Here is an 18,031-nt window from a genome sequence, read left to right as displayed (position 1 = left end):
CCGGCCAGGGCTTAGCAAGACAAGCTAACAAAGCCAGAGCAGTCCTACACACAAAAGTTCACTGCTGCAGCAAAAAGGTCAACAGAGCCTGAACAGACCTCAGTCCAGCAGACTGCAAGGTCAGCATCTTCCAAACAATGGCTGCCATCGGGTGTCGGGTTCAACAGGTTTCTAAACAAAGCTGGGCCATTGTGCTCGTGGGTTAAGCCAAGTCTGCCCAGGACCAGGTGTCTCAAGTCATGTCAAAGTTCATGCCTGCCCTTTAAAACTAAATGAGGGTGGGGGATGGGGGGACAAAGTGAAAACCAGAGCTGCAAAATCTTTGTTGACATTTTATATTGTGAAATCGGTATTTGTAACACTGTCGCTGCCCGACCAAAACCCTGTATCAACAAATTGGTCACTTATATAAGTTAAAAATGTACTAGCAATATATATATATCCTGAACTGGAGTGCCCACAGGCCCTAAGGGTCAGAACAGTGGGCAGCAGAACGTCTGGCATCAGGACATAATATCCATGCTGTCAGCAAGAGAATATGAGATACCAATCCATCATTAAAAATGTCTAAAAGCAGGATTCGAATCACATCTGGCTTCTCTGATCAATGGTTTAAACATAAATATATATGTATACACACCCACCCATCCACCCACACACACACCAAACAAACAATGGCATGCTTACACGCAAACATGAGTGCACGTCTATTCACATGCAGGAACACACAAACACATACGCTGACAAAGCATATGCAGACGAGAGAGAGAGAGAGAGAGGGAGAGAGAGAGAGAGAGAGGGAGAGAGAGAGAGAGAGAGAGAGAGAGAGAGAGAGGGAGAGAGAAAGAGAGAGAGAGAGAGAGAGAGAGAGAGAGAGAGAGAGAGAGAGAGAGAGAAAGAGAGAGAGAGAGAGAGCACTGCATTTACAGTAAATTAAAGTCAGTTGGGCTGTGCCATATAAGAAAATCTAAGGTCAGATCATGTAACAGTATGAACTAGTTTCTATACATAGGCATGATATGATTACTTTAATGAAGGGTCATGCAGTTCAAATGTAACTCATGCTCTGCTAAATTCTTTACAGCATTTTACATTAACACTTTTATTTAACAGCAGAAGTGGGCAGCATAGCCTAAACCCATACTCAAGTAAAGGTATAGTCAAATGCAAGAATAGGCCTGGTCAAATGTTTCAGTACATGCTTTGTTGAGTATATTATGTAAATAACACACCCTCTTCAGGGAACAAACTTAAATATGTCATTTTTCTGCTTTTTTCCTGCACAAAGTTTAACATATTGGGGAAAAATATGAAATAAAATATAAAATGTGCCATAACTTTTGCCCAGGCCACATGTTATGTCTTAAATTTTTCTCCCATATGTTCAATTCAGCACATACATTGTGCATTAAAATGTGCAGAAGTGTGTTCTCTGTATAGGATGTATACTGAAATGCACATTTGACCAGGGGTGCCCAAATTATTAGGATTTTTTATTATTGTTACAACAGTGAAATAATGACACCAGTAAAAGTAAAGGTGCCTTTGCAAAAAAGAAAACTTCAGTAAAGTTCAAGAGTAGCAGGTCAAAAACCTCCTTATGTACTGTGTAACTTAAAGAACTGCATTGCTGGCCTGTTTAGGTGCTGTTCTCTTCTTGAGATCCATTTGATCCAAGATAAAATTCTAGAGATCAAAAGCAAGAGATGTGAGCAACAGTAAAGCAGTCCATGCACTGAACCAGCTAAACAGAATGAAATAGACCACTGAAGTCGTGCCATCATTTTGCAGTTTGCACTATACCTAGAAAGGGAGCTCTGTGGATCTATGGTGTTTTTCTATGTGGAAAAACAGCTGGTGTTTTGAAAATCACTGCACTAAACAGAAGTGTTGAGAAGTCACTATGTGATGCTCTGTGTACACTTTCCCATTAAATGTAACTCTGAATTATGGTAATTAAAGAGTTAAAATACAAATGTTGATACACACAAGCTAACACTGCTGCACATTGAACTGACATCATAAGACTGTCCACCTCACCAAGCGACCCCACACCAACCAGCAAGCTTCATCACATGTGGAGTATTAACGTGCTTGCAGCATGTATGCAGCACTATTTATAGTTCAACTGCAAAACAACCTCATAATTCAGAGGGAAACATACACAGGAAAATGTACACAGGACAAAGTAGACAGGACAAAATGAATCCGCTCTAACTCATCTTTGTCTTTTGACCTATCTGGTGAAAAACTGCTTAGACGCAGAGAGACCAACGCACCACTTTCAGGTGCAAATTGAACGCATTCTGCCTTCGTTATGCACAAACCGGCGCTTTCATGTGGTCAAGGATTAATCACAGCCTAAACGTGGATTAAAACTGGATTAATCACATGTTGAGTACCTAAACCTGGATTAATCACAGTCTAAGCATCTAAACCTGGATTAATCAGATCTTGAGTGCTTAAAACTGGATTAACCACAGGCTGAGTATTAAAACCTGGATTAATCACATCTTGAGTACTTAAACCAGGATTAACCACAGGTTGAATATCAAAACCTGGATTAACCATAGCATTAGAATCTTAACCTGGATTAATCATGGATTGAGTACCTAAACCTGGATCAACCACAGCCTTAGTATCTACACCTAAATTAACCACAGCCTGAGTAATTAAAACTGCATTAATCACAGATTGAGGACCTAAACCTGTATTAATCACAGCCTGAGTATCTAAACCTGGATTAATCACAGTCTGAGTATCTAACCCTGGATTAATCACAGCCTGAGTATCTAAATCTGGAATAACCACAGTCTGAGTATCTAAACCTGGATTAACCACAGTCTGAGTATCTAAACCTGGGTTGAACACAAAGTATCTAAACCTGTATTAATCATAAACTGAGTATCTAAACCTGGATTAACCACAGCCTGAGTATCTAAACCTGGATTAATTTCAGCCTGAGTATCTGAACCTAAATTAATCACAGCTTGAGTATCTAGACCTAGATTAATCACAATCTGTGTATCTAAACCTGGATTAATCAAAGCCTGAGAATCTAAACCTGGTTTAGGCATAGGCTGAGTATCTAGAACTAGATTAAGCACACCCTGAGTACCAAAACCCAGATTAACCACAATTTGAGCATCTAGCAGCCTAACCTGAACTTTTTTCATTACAGATCCAGATACACTACTTCTTGTTGTCCAACTACAAGCCAAACCATATGGCTTAATGTTAATACCTTAAAAAATACTTTCCTCATCTTCTTCTTTTGCTTTCCAATGTTCCGCTACAGATGTGTACTCACCTTTTTGAGACACGATTAACTGGTTGCTTTTTCCTCTCGAGCATCTTAGACAACAAATTGGTACAGTAATAACCCAGAAGACGTTAGAGGGCCTGCTTGTGGCACCATGGCCTAAGCAGCTGCTTATGTCATCTATTACGTAGAGGTGCCATTGCATATGTATTGTGGCGCTGTTCAAAAGGGGATTGCACATAAAAGTGGGTGGAGATACTGCACATGCATCTGATTACATATTCCTCCCTATTTATTGATGTATGCAGGGCTAGTGGTAGCTGAGTTTGCCTCATGTTGAATTTTCTTCAACCATTTAAAACTGGATAAACCATTTAAAATTTGGATAAGGGTTTCAAAATATATGTTGTTGAGAGACTTCATTTAACAGTGGCAGCAGCCACAGTAGATAGATGGAGGCACAAGCCTTGAACATGTCCTGAAAAATGTCTATCATTATAATAACACTGTTTAATTTCTTGGGACCAGATATATGTATGTGAGAAGACATGGCGCAAAATATGCCATCATGTGGCTGCAATATGCACACAAACTCAGTATGTTTCACAAACTCGACATTCTTAGTCGAGAGTAAAATAATAACCTTGTAGAATGCTTTGGAAGGAAAAAAAAATATTAACGCTAATAATTCATCACTGAACATTTGTTTTCTTGTCTTTAGTTTGTAGTTTGTGTTAAACCCGGAGCCTCATGATTGAGCACTTAGTTAGTAAGTTTTAATCAAATGAACGTTAGTCCTCAACCCGATCTATAGCCACAACAGCAAAACATGTGGGCAGTAGAAGAGTAGGAGTTTACTAGCACGTCTGCTACGTCAGTTGACTGAAAGAAAGCACACGGGTGGTACAAGACGGTTTGGTCAGGGTTAGCTTTCACTATAATGCCCCCTGCTGTGACACTCAGAATGCAGGTTGCACTTGTGATATGAGTTGCGTTGCGACATATTTCAGAACGCAGTGATGTGCAAAGCCGTGTTTGTGTAGCTCAAAGCGTCTGTGTTTGTGTCCTTGCGTGAAGCTTGTTTCTAGCCTTACATTCCACACTGACTATAAGGTCTAGCTTTTGACTTTTAAACCTCTTAATAGCATAGCTTGGCATATCTTACTGACCTGTTGAAGTGTCACCGCCCATCCAGACCACTTCATTCAGCTCAGGCTTACTGCAAACACCTAGTATCCATTTAATGTATTTAAACATTTAAGTATTCAGACTTTAGATATTTACAAGGATTGTGTCATGATCTATTTAAACCCATTGTGTTCACTGAGATAGTAAATATAAACAAAATCATAATTTATAGCTATATGACAAGTTATTTTTTGTTTGTTTTTTTTTCAAAGATCTTTTTGATTTTTGTTTAATTCTAAAATAAAAAAAAATACTTTATTACAAAAAAACTGTCCTGCGTTTTTATGTCGCTACCAAAACAGTTTTAGTCCATAGGCGGAGCCTTATTTTAGCCAAACCCCTGCATTTTAGAGCAGGAAGTGAGACTGCATTCCCTGTCCTTCATGGCCACATGGTGAGCAGTTAGATCCAATTGTTTTGACATAAATGTGTACCAAAATCTGAAATCCATCATGTAACATTAAGAATTGTCTCTACCAACAGCTACTTTCTGCAATGTTTTAATAAAAAATATATGTCACCACAGAAACATTCACTACTGGAACAACTGATAAAGTTTTAGTGGTGACAAAATGGAACAGTCAATTATTCGTTTTAATAAAATAAACAGAATGACAGTATAGGGTCACTCACAAAAGATTTTAGGCTGAAGTCCAAGTCTGTTAAAACTCTGGCTTTGAACCAGTTTGGTAGAATTATCCATATATCGCTGTTGTTGGAAGAAAACCTTGTATCTCCAAAATGGTAACTTTACAGGAGAAGGAAAAAACCTACTTTACTTTTAATGTAAGTCAGTGGAACCAGAATTTTTTCCAAGTCATTTTGGGCTGTTTTTTTTTTGGTCCTTTCTTCATGAAATTTACACAAAATGTAAAGTGCAACAGGCATTTTCAAATTATACCAAAAACTGAATAATGACAAAAAGTGAAGATATGAGGTTTTCTCCCGACAGCAGCAATATATTAATGCAAGTGAACCATTTTTGCGAAGCATCTGTGAAGCATGTTTCTAGCATCAAATTCCGCTTTGACTACAAGCTCTTACTTATGACATTTAAATCTCTTCATAGCGTAGCTTAGCATATCTTACTGATCTGATGAAGTGGTATAGCTCATCCAGACCATTCCATTCAGCTGAGGCAGGCTTACTGTGAACTGCTAGGATCACTTACAGTTCAGTTGGTGGAAGATCATTCTCTTATATATCCCCAAAATATCTCCAAAACTCTGGAATAACATTCCAGAGAACTAGCTTGATAGGTGTTTTTAGATTCATGTTTAAAGCATATTTGTTTAGGCTAGCACACGCCTAGACTATTGTAGGTCATTTTCTCCTGTCTGTAATTGTGCTATTAGTTTTATTATTTTTATTTTTCCAATTCTTTACTTATCGCTGCTGTTGGAAGAAATCCTTCTATCTCCAAAAATGGTGACTTTATAGGAGAAGGAAAAAACCTACTTTACTTTTAATGTAAGTCAGTGGAACCAGAATTTTTTCCAAGTCATTTTGGGCCGTTTCCTTTACTCTTCATGAAATTTACACACAATGTAAAGGGCAACAGGCATTTTCAAATTACGTCAAAAACTGAAAAACGATCCAAGGTTTTCTTCCAACAGCAGTGTTATGTTTCTGTGAAGTACTTTGAGATTTTGTATCTAAAATTACAATTGCCCTTTAAATAAAGACCCATTGTTTCAAATGCATTGTGAGCGCATTATGTGGCCTGCACATCTACATATACCTCGCCCAGAGTTTCTTATTTGGGCATGACTTCAATAGCCCAACAAATGAATTAGACACTAAATGTTTAAATGATGAAACATAACTATACTTACACACAAATATACTTAAGCAGATGTAAAATTTCCTTTTAATAGTCAAATTATAATACTTGAAAATGCTTAAAAAGAACAAATCCATCACAATTTTACTTGAGCTAATTCCTCCCCTGCTCTGTTTAACAGTCTTTTAGACTGCAAAGTGGAAGAAGGAGAAAAAAGACATTTCTGCTAAATTATAGTAACATACAATATTCATGCGCTGAATACCAGATGATGATTTGCTCTGGATTTTTTTTGCCTATTATGCACATTCATTTTAAGCCACTTTGGCCTTTTTTCTTCCACAGTAGCCTCATTCTTCAGAACCAGGAAAGGCTCAAGATGAATCAATCCACAATCATCTAAGCGCGAACCGACATGTGATCAGTGTTTCAAAAATCAGTGTAACCTCCCCTCCCCCCCTTTTTTCTTTCTCTGGTGAAGGGTCTCCGAGCTGCAGCCCTCGCTGTGAGATATTTGTCCACAGCGTGACCGCGCGGCTAACGGGGTTATAGAATAACAAGGCGCTGCATGCATTATTGATGCTTCGCTCCACCAGATAGTACTGAATAATAACTGCCAGCTCTGCTCTCCTCATTACGGCCTGTTTTAAAGGATGTGTTCGGTCGCCATGGACACAGCTCTTCCATTCTGAACCACGTGATCACCCAGCTCCCATCCCTCGTCATTGAAATTCAGGTCACGTGCAGAGCTAGCTGTTTTTAATTTTCATTTCTTCGCAGGCGCTTTAAGACTGTTGCCAGCACTTATTTGCAGTTTTCTCACAGCCCCCCTCCTCCCTCTGACAGGACAGATGCTGCAATTAATCACGGCGAGAGAAATTGGGCTTCTTCTTTTTGCTTCTTCTTCTCCTCTACAGCGAGGGAATAGGCTCGAGAGCCAATCATGAGCGTCCTCTCTCCCTCAAATTGGGCATGCATTTACAAACCGGCTAATTAAGGACGGAATACAGTTCTTGAGGATTCTATTAAGCAGAAACTAGAAAAGCAGAAGGGAGGCACCGATACTGGAATCTTGAGCCGATGCCGATACCCGGTACTTTATATTTACATTTCTGTCAATGCAGATTCATGTACACACCGTATACAATGTAGAATGTGGGGTTAGAGCTGCCTGGATTAGCATGACAGGGAAATGTAACGCATCGACACTGTCCGAAAAAAACATGTATCTCTAAATGGATAACTTTACAGGAGAGGAAGAAAATGTTCTTAGCTTTTAATGTAAATTTACAAGTTAATTTAAAGAGGTTTTGGAGCATTTCTATTGGTCCGTTCATCATGTAATTTTCACACAATGTGAAAACACAAAGAATAGCTGGCGTATTCAAATGACGTAGAAAAATAAAACAAAATAAATATACCTTTTTTGTTTGTTTTTGGACAGCAGTGAGATACTTGTAGAGGATTCAAAATAAAGCTGAGAATGTGATGAACACTGATACCTGATACCAATACCAATTCCTGAATGATACTTTTTTCAATACCTTCTATATATAAAATAATCTGATATTTGAATAATAATAACACCTATAGTAAAAATGTCTACTGTAATATCTAGAGACGCACAGATAAGGGGATTGTGTGCTTGTGCTGATTTCCGATATACTGGCATCAGCAGATATTTATGTAAAAAATTCGGGCTACATTTACCTTCATTGCCATTATGGATAAATACATTTATTTCTGCAGGTCTGCAACCAAAACTAAAAAGGTAGTATCAAAAAATATAAATAAAACGCAGTTATTATAGTGCAGTAACCAGCATCACCTAAACATGCTGCTCTTCTACAGGGCAATAAATACATCATCAAATATCGTTTTTAACATCCATCAAATCCAATCTGTCCACGATCTATACTAAGAATCTGCCAATAACGATATGATTCCTATATCAATGCGCATCTATAGAAATACCTACAAAATATTAAACAATATCTGTGTAGTACACTACATAATAAATACAGTAAAGTTTTATAATTTATTTGTCATAAGTTCATTATTGTCAGTATCAAAACATTTGGTAAAGTTTTGGTAGGGATAAAATGGAATGTTTAGCCATTTGTTTAAAAAAGATAAACATAACATATAGGGTCACTCAAAGCAAAAAGGCTTGATTCTAAAGTCAGAGTCTGTTAAAACTTTTTGTTTGAGCTTATACATTAATTACAAATTGTACTAATATATGTATGTATTAATGTCTTAATCACAGATTAATATAATCACGATAAAACACTTTATTTTGTATAATTTGCCGAAATTTGCTCAAATGTGACCCGAAAGAGGGATTTTTTTTCATTTAAAAAACAGTGCATTGTGTTATAGCTTTAGTAGTGGACAAAATAAGCTTAAACCGATTACATTAATAATTTTCAATAATTTAACATGAACCTGAACATAAAATCATAGAAATGTATGGTGTCTATTAAGATTCAGATTTTTTAGCAATTATCGGCTGATACTGCCATGTTCCAGTATAATTATGCATCCCTAATAAGCAGTGTTTCTGCTGTGCTAGAGAGGCTCAGGGTGGCTGAATTTCAGCAAAGCATAGAAAAGGAGGTGAAAAAGGAGAACTCACATTGTTATTGTGTGTTTATGATAATTACAGCTTGCCCTCCCCTCCCCCCATTTAACAAGCAGAAAAGGAGGGAGGGAGTGCATATAGAGAGACAGAGAGAGAGAGAGAGAGACAGAGAGAGAGAGAGAAGCCCCTGGGGCCATCTTAGAAATGTAGCTATTGAGTGGGGGGCTGAGGAAGAAAGCAGCTATATCCAAGCAAAGGGTCAGTGAGAATGTCACTGCTATTGAGACAAGTGATGGTAACACACTGTAAACATGTCCAATTTCACCTGCATGCACACACACACACACACACACACACACACACAGCATCCCATCCTATCTGAAGCCCATGCAGCACTTACAAGGACATTCCCCCATAATGCGATTCCCAGTAATGGTCACACCCAATCAAACCTCAAGTCCTGCTTGTATAAAAAATGGACTGATCTTTTTCCCATATTTTTATTAACGTCTTTCCCAAAGTTGAAATGAACTGAATGCTTGAAGTAGGGATGTCTTTATTTTTGAATCTTTCATAGCTAACAAGGAGACATCGAGGAAATATTTCATACAAAAGTATGGCTAATATAATCTTTGAAATGAATCGATTCTTTTTGAAATAAATATTTGTGATTGTTATTTTTAATTGCAAACATCGAGACACACAGAAGTGTAATACTTCATACAAAATTATGGCTAGTATCATATTAATGATGGAATGTCTTTTCTTCATTTGCTTTTTTTTTGTTTTTTTTCTTCTGCAATGGCAAAACAAAGCTGCTTTAGATTAACGTTCCTAGTAAGGGTTCGAAAGCCAGTTGAGTCTACTGAAATGTGTTTTATTCTATGGACAGGTTTTAAAAGCAGATGATTTGATCTGTAAGCAAAAATACAAACAAATGAATCGCTGCTATTGGAACTCATAAAAAAGTAGAAAAAGAGCAGAGATGCACTATGTGATGGAGCAATCCACAGGTCAGCTTACCAACTTCTGAATTAAAGCCTCACGTATTAAAACTTTACAACAGGCGATATGAAAAATGTACACCTTTGCTTTTTTTGTTTTGTTTTTTTTTTTTTTCTCTCATTATCACCATTTTTCTTTACAGCTGGCAGAAAATACTTCCTTTTTCCATGTTAGCTTTGACATTGTAAAATGTCCCTGCTAAGGTTTCTTTCTCTGTTTCTCTCTTTACATAAGTCTGCGGTGTCAAGGAATAGTGAAAAAATACATTAATCATTAAACCATTGGCCTGAATATTTGAATTTTTGCGATTTCTTCTTAAAATAGCCTTAAAATATGCACTTTTATTACACAAAATGAAAACAAAACAAAACGGAAACATAATTTAAATTCATTTAAATTCAGTTTTGAGGTAAATACAAATACATAGAAGTTTTTTTTTTTCCTTTTTTTTGGGGGGAGTGCTATTTATACACACATTTGAGCCAGTTTTTGAGAAGAAGCTCGTTAAAGGAGAAGTTCCCTCTCCTCTCAGCTCATGTACAGCAGGGTCGAGAGTAAGTTTTGAGACATGATGTCAGTAACTGCTCAGTGGCAGCACGTCTGTTCAGAAAAAGAAAAAGAAAGAAAAATAGTAAATTCCCATATCAGTTCCCTTTGTTTCTGTTCTCTCTGGAGGCGCTGATGATGTTTTTTAAGGTTCATCTACAGAAACGTAGGCAGGAGCAGGAGAAAGTTAAAGTTTACTGACAGGCTGGCCAGAGAGAGGTGACTTCCCTTTGCAGTTTACAATTTCCGTTTTGAAGTCATCCATCCCTCTGAATTACGAAAAGCGGTCAAAAAAATTTCCATTGAAAATTCCATTGCGATCCTTAGGGAATTAACCAAAAACAGTGAATTTGTACATAAAGCTTTGCTGTTAAATAAAAAACATAGAGATCTGTCGCTGTGGCTGATCCAACTTTCACCTCTGATTCTGTCCTGAAAGTCTTTAAACCTCGATGATTGAGATAAACCAAAAAACGCACACAAATGAACTACGGCCAGGCACTCCATCCCTCACCATAGGCTCTGCCTATTTTATAGACAAAAGTCCCGGCAAGGCCCTTCATCCCCTTTTTTTATTTTACATGTGTCGGGGTATCCATCTAGAACAAAGGACAGTTCTTTTGTAAAACATTCTTATTTCTCACACACTTCTTAAGTGCAACTTTGTAAAAAAGCAACTCTGAAACGGTGCTTTTTTTATTAACAAACATCTTCCTCTGTAGGATTTGGGGGGTTTAGTAGATGCTGACTTGCGAGAGAACTTGAGCATGGGCTTGGATCTGGGAAGGGTGAGGCTGGGGGGCCGGCGGCGGGCTCCCGAGCGATGCCGAGTGGGCCGGCGCGGGCGAATGCTGCACGGGTGAACACTGCGACTGGTGCTGCTGCTGATGGATCTGATGCATCTGCTGCATTTGCTGCATGTGTTGCATCTGCATCTGCTGCTGCTGCTGCTGTTGTTGTTGTTGTTGCTGCTGCTGTTGCATTTGCTGCTGTTGTTGCTGTTGCATGTGATGCTGCTGCAGCTGCTGCTGCAGATGATGCTGGAAATGCTGGTGCTGCATCTGCTGCTGAATCTGCTGGTGATGCATTTGCTGCTGCTGCATCTGGTGGTGCTGCAAGTGGTGCTGCATTTGCTGCTGCTGCATGGCTGCGGCATGCGGCGGCTGCATGGGGGGGCTCATCTGAGACGGCTGTGGCCCACCCGCCCCCATCTGGCCCATGAGCTGCGACTGGACGCCAGGTGCCATGTTTTGATGGGCCACCGTGACGGAGGTGACAATGTGGCTACTACCCACTCGCATCTGCAGGGGTTTTGGGGCGATGGCCCGGGGCATGGCCTGCTGCTGGAGCGCCTGGGCTGAGGCCGACATAGAGGGGTGCTGTGAGATGGGTGAGGACAGCGGGGAGGGCAGGACTAGGGCCGGGGACAGGCTGGTGGAGGCCAGGGTCTGCTGCACCGAACGGATGGTCTGCGCCTCAGCTGACTCTGCCGCAGCCTGAGAAAGAGAACAGATAAAGAGAGAGAGAGTGAGTGTGTTTGTATTTCATTTTATCCTGCAGCAGATCTCATTTCACCAGTCCTAGCAAAAATGAGTGTTTATGAAGGGAAGAGGCTGCAGTATGATTTGACTAGACAGAGCCATGATGAAACTTCTGCATTTAAATGAACAAGAACAGCAGAAAATAAACAGATGCTGTGTACTCTCAATCAAAGAATTTTGTAGTGTTCCAGATACCTTTTGTGCATGAACACTTGAAAGTAAAGGTTTCTGAATGGTTCTTGGCTTTGACATACGGTACCAGGAAAAACTTTTCATTGGTATAGAACGTTTATGTCTTTAAACTTTATCTCAAATAGACGTTCTTTAAAGATCAAACCATCCTTTGAAAGGTTCTTTGGGGAACAATTTGTGGTTTTGTATGGCACCACTCAAAAGAACCCTTTTTGGTTCCACAGCAGTGGCCACTGCAGTTCTGGAATGTTCAAAATGGCCAAAAACACCAAGTGAAATGACTGCTACGCTGTAGAAATCTGAGATTGATATCTTTGACCTTCAGTAACTCTTAAATTGTAGCTAACTTTGGCTATGTAACTTTGCTAAATTTCCTTCCGGATCAATAAAGTATCTATCCATCCATCCATCTAACTCTAACCTACTAGGTTAAAATGATTTGTTCAGGTGTGATTCAATGATGTAAGGAAGTGCACAATAACTTGTCATTTCTGCTTACTGACAGTGAAGTACTTAGAAGTGTTGCACCGATACTGGCACTTAAAACCAGTATCGGTGAAACAGAATACTAATACTACAAAGCAATTTCTGACACACACATGCCACCTAGCCATGCTTGCTTGCGCGCCACTAGATGTAGTAAAAATGCTCACTGCAAAATGCCAGTGTTCAGACCTGCAAGGATTTCAGTACGTCACATTTAAAGTATTTAATGATAAACCATGCCAAGGAGCACAGTGACTTTTTATAGCTTTGAAACTATTCAAATATGAAGTTGTCCAACCATTAAATGCCATTCATTCTAGGTTAACACATTTTATTTGTGATACAGAAGACTGCTTTTACTACTTTAAAAAGTGTAATGGTATAAATATCAGTATTTATAAGCACCACTGACGTAGTTAGGCTAGACAGAATTAATATTGGTACTCTGACGATAATTAAGGATCAGACATTTGTATCAGTATCAGTATCGGAGGGGATAAAGTGGTATCAGGGCATCCTAACTAATTAGTAAAATTGGTGTATAGTGTAAAAATATAATGCATAATGCCTAACTTGACACACACATAATGTATTCTGGTTGGGGCAAGAAGTATTTAACGCAGTCTTCTTCATCTGGTCTTTCCTTAACTACAATGTTGAGATTTAATTCAATTACAGTCTTCCTTGTCAGACCTGCTTTAATGCCTTCAATTTAATCTCTCATTGGTTTCATAAAGTTCTCAGGGAAGAAAAAACAGAGAACGCAGCAAGCACGGAGCAGTGAGATGTTACCATGTGTAAGACGATCAAGTATGCAAATATAAGCAAATAATTTAGCAGGCAGTATCAGATATGCAAATGCTACAGGCTAGCAGGCAGATCCTGGGAATTAATGAGGCATACTCATTAGCTGGTTTTACGACCTGCTATCATTGCACCTTTACTGTGGAGAGAGAACGAGAGGGGGAAGCAAATCTCACCTTTGACACCAGACTGGCACGGTAAGCAGCGAGGGCTTTCAGGTACTCCTTCTTGGCCGCCTCTGTTTTGCTTTTGTAAACCTGGAGTGACGAAATAACCAGCAAGGTGTGAGGAGCGGGTAATTAACAAAGGCTTCATCTGCTGAGTACTCTGCAAAGACAGTGGAGGCTAAAGTCTACGGTGTAAACGACTGCTGCCAACCATGCAAAGCTGTGAAGGTGTCCGCCATTCATTTTACAGGGTCTTGTGATGGTTGGAATTAAGAGAAAAATGCTTCTTATAAACAAGTGTAGATAGAAAGATAATTTGCCATCAATAAACTGCATTTCTGTGATCATATGCATCTCAGGATAAAAATATATGACAATATATAAGCTTTTCAAAGCTTTAACAAATGTTGACACAGTGAAAGGCCAAACTGCAGCCAAATTCACTTGTTGCCTGAAGTCAAAACTTTGCACTCACATGGAGTTTTATACTGTGATATGTAAGGTCATACTTCACCTGGAGTAAGAAGAGGCTGATAAAATTGGCAAAAGATCCATCACCAAATGCCCTCATAAGGGGAGCTAGTTTTACATGTTGTTTTAATAGACATGGCCTTGTTCCATGCTTCCACTTTCTCCTTAGTTCTGTGAACCATATAATCTCCCACACAAGGCCCACCTACAGACCCTGGTTTATTATAAAATGATACAAATGCAGCTGTCTGTTTTTTATCTGTACCTGTTTCTGTTCCTCTCCTAGGCCATCCCACATGGAGGCCACAATCTTGGAGACCTCCCCAAATGTAGCGTTGGGGTTCTGGCCTTTGATGGCTGCTTGAGTGTCTCTGAAGAACAGTGCGTAGGCCGAGACAGGCTTCTGAGGCTCGTTCGGGTCTTTCTTCTTCTTCTTTTTAGGCGTCTTGGGTTTCTTACCAGCATCTGGGGCCGGGCGCTTTTCGCCAATCTGTCAAAGAGAGAGATAAAATAGGAGAATGAATTTCTGAAATCTACTTAATTTACAATTTTGGTCTAAGAGCGAGGTTCAGAAAAAGAACTGAGTCTCTTTAAGTAACTGAAAGGATCACAGATAGATACTGTATACTATTATTTCAGTACTTGGTTATGCCTTTTAAGGTCACTCACTTTACTTCCATCGTCCTGATCATCTTCGTTTATGGAGCTTGAGGGAGAGGGCGTGGCCGACTTGCTGGCAGGTGGGGACGGGGAGGTGTGGGCGATATTTGGTCCAGTCATGTTGAGGCCTAGCTGGGCATTTAGCTGCGACTGGTTAATGGTGGTCAGCTGGCTGCGTGACATCATAGCATTGGGGCTGTTCATGTTGATGATTGAACGCATTACCATGGTGGGGTTAGGGGGGTACTGGCGCAACTGAGAATGTCCAATACCCTGCAACACACACGCACAGCAAAATGTTTAGCACACACTGGAATTAATATTCACTGACTGATGTTTTTAATGATCTTATTGATTTTAAGACCCCAGGATATATTTTATAGGGCTATATTACATGTTAGCTAACCAGTGTCAATCTACTCAGCATATATACATCAATAAAAGCACCCAACCATAATAATGCAGAAAAGCAATAATCATGCTGGAAACACTAGCTGCCCTTTACACTGCCTGTAAAGTTTATGATGAAAAAAAAAATCTCATTTATACATTAATATTAAGAAATGTTTTTTTTCCTTCTATAAAATTACCATTTCAGAGACATAATCACAATTAATTTCCTATGAGAAATATGAAAAAAGTTCAAAATACCATAAATGAATCGAATCACTACTAAGTCATCTTGAATGAAACTTTAGGGTTGCCACAAAAATGCAAAAAGTATATCAAATAAAAAGCAACTACAACTGTGATTCCTTTTGTATCGTAGTATTCATGATAACACTGCACTACATATAAACATTCTAAGATTGCATCCTAAATAGACATAAGAAGACATGTGAAAACTTGATTAATACGAGCAGAACACATGCTTTGGTTGTCACTCAAATAGTATAATATCCACTTGCCAAAAAGAACCTAGTGAGATATTGCTTCTGCCAGTGGAATGTAACCAGTCTTCTGGGAAGCCATTGAGTTTGCAAAGCCACAAAATCACATTAAGTAGAATAACTACTCTAGTAAGTCGCTGTGCATTTCAGCAGTGGCCAAATAAAAATCCCATACATTTCAGTGCAGTCAGACATCCTGAAGGTTATGGCTCGCGCTTGAGCTGGTGATGTAGGCACAAAATGATACGGCGGTGCATGTTTGGCGATGAAAATCTATCGGCTGGCAGGTTTCATATATCACACTTTGACTGCCAAAGAGAGGGGAAAATATTTCTGTATAATCAAGTCTATAAATCACCCGGCTGGGATGAGATTTGAAACGTGTCGCTGGCCCTCTCTCTCTCTCTCTGCTTCTCTCTTTCTCTGAATATAATACCATGCCATCCTCATATTTTTTTCTATCCTTTGAATGATATTCCAGCTATGGCAGCATTTTGTGAGCGTGTGTGTGCTGATAGAGTGTGTATATGGGAGCAGCCAGTTCTGGGGGGATATAAAGTGTTTTGCATTGATTGAACTGAGTGGGAAATTACAGCAGCTGCCAGTCTCATACTGCAACATGATTAAAGAGCAAAAAAAAAAACTGCTGGCACAAAACCAAACAAAAACAGCCTCTGAGGACAACAAGGTGATATTCTTTCATATTATCATTCTGTCTCTTTATTTCTCCACTCCTTTATACTTTCTCTCGCACACATACACGTTCTCCCTCTACTCAACATTTGCTATGCAGAGACTCTGACTCAATCTCCTCCTGTGTCAACACATCATGAAGTCTTGCACCTGGCCTTATTGCATGGAACCCTGTCCTCCAGAACAATGTTCTAACACCTTTTCACACACGCAGATTGGATTCGCCATCTTTTATTCCCTCTGCTTGTCCTTGTGCCAGATCGGTGTGCTCTCTGCTGGTGTTTGTATTTCAAAAGGGAAATGCAGAACCAAAACGTGCCTTTAAATGCACTTATTACAGTGTTAATATGACATGATGATGAAGTGTTTGAATACAGTCATTACTGAGTAATAAAGTTTCTAGCTTTAGAGCATTTCTATGAGAGAAGGGCGAAAAAAGACTGCAAAAAAAGGAGCGAGAGAGAGGGAGAGATGCATGCCGCGTTCATTAGCTCCGACCATCTGTGTAATAACTCTTCAGCACTGTCCCAGCGGTGACACTCACCTAACAGCAACCAAACACTGAGTAAAAGGAATGACTTCTCTTCAGGCTGTACAGTAGGAAAGCGCCATATGGAAGGAAAAAGCTGTGTATATCACAGACACGTTTGAAGCTCACTGAGTCAGAGTCAGGGCTTGTTAACAGTGGGCTTCTGATCATATTACATAAAGTAATTTACTACACTGACATGTCATCTTCAAAATATCTGACACAACTGCAGGAATGCTGTCAGTGTGAGAAAATAAAGGCAGATATGCAAAACCTTAGGCCTGTCACAATTCACTAAACTCCATTGCAAAATAAGAAACCCACTCATTTAGATGCACATAGTGTTTTTATACAGGTCTGTGCAAATGTTTCAGGCACCTGAGTAAAATATTACTTAAAACGCTTAGAAGTAAGTGTTTATTTGCTGAGAAAAAACATTAATATTAGAATCCATACAAATAATATAATAAATGGTGACTTTATGTATGTCAATGCATTTGTCTAACCATTTCCAGGCCTCTCCTCAAGGAAGACCTGTATTTGTTTTCATTACGTTCATTAAATGTGCTGCTGGTAGAATTTAACAAATCCAGGAAACAGCTGGAGGCCGTCTGGAATCAAACTTCTTTCTTCAAACTAACTTACAAGACAACTCTTTTGGAAACAAGAAATCATTCTTAGTTTTTATTGTATTAATTTTTATTGGCATCTATTCTAATGATTACATAGTGCTTTTACAAAACACACTGCAGAGATAAATGTTTTTAAATAATGTACTTAAGACTTTTGCACTGTACTATAAATTTTGAAATTAAGGACTCCTCGTTCATCTTCCTATAGTAAAGAATTTTGGAATCTTTGAAAGGCTATACATAGTATGTGATTGTGCAGTCCATGTCATATTATTTGGCCTTTTTTTCAGTGCTCAGTGTCATAAAAATAATCAGTAGATTGAGCTTCGCTTTGACTACAAGATCTTGCTTATGACATATAAAATTCTTAATGGCCTAGCTCCAGCATATTGTCACTATCAGAACAAAATTATTCAAAATTTTACAGGAGAAGAAAAAACTTTATTAATTTGTAATGGAAATTAATGTAACATTTTTTTCTAAGTAATTTTGAACTGCTTCTTTTCCAATGCAAGGAGTACACAGAGTTTTCAAATGATGCAAAAAAGGAAAAATCTGTTGAAGTATTACAGCCTGTCCAGACCACTTTGATCAGCTA

General features: G+C 38.9%; 1 protein-coding gene across 2 annotated transcripts in view; it reads right to left on the bottom strand.

Annotated features, from left to right (window-relative positions):
- Nucleotides 1-9,356: 9,356 nt before the first annotated feature.
- The window catches only part of tox3 (TOX high mobility group box family member 3), a 65,821-nt gene continuing 57,146 nt past the window's right edge, over nt 9,357-18,031 (bottom strand). For both annotated transcript variants that reach the window (XM_036584044.1, XM_036584042.1), the window contains exons 4-7: nt 14,699-14,962; nt 14,295-14,519; nt 13,568-13,648; nt 9,357-11,864 (exon numbers count right to left, since the gene is read on the bottom strand). In XM_036584044.1, the coding sequence (XP_036439937.1) occupies nt 11,103-11,864; nt 13,568-13,648; nt 14,295-14,519; nt 14,699-14,962 (1,332 nt within the window). In that variant the 3' untranslated portion in view covers nt 9,357-11,102. The remainder of the gene's footprint in view (nt 11,865-13,567; nt 13,649-14,294; nt 14,520-14,698; nt 14,963-18,031) is intronic.

Source organism: Colossoma macropomum, unplaced genomic scaffold (assembly GCF_904425465.1).
Source record: "Colossoma macropomum unplaced genomic scaffold, Colossoma_macropomum, whole genome shotgun sequence".
NCBI classification, from domain to species: Eukaryota; Metazoa; Chordata; class Actinopteri; order Characiformes; family Serrasalmidae; genus Colossoma; species Colossoma macropomum.
Note: the sequence above shows the minus strand (reverse complement) of the source record. Positions and strands in the feature narration are given on the sequence as shown.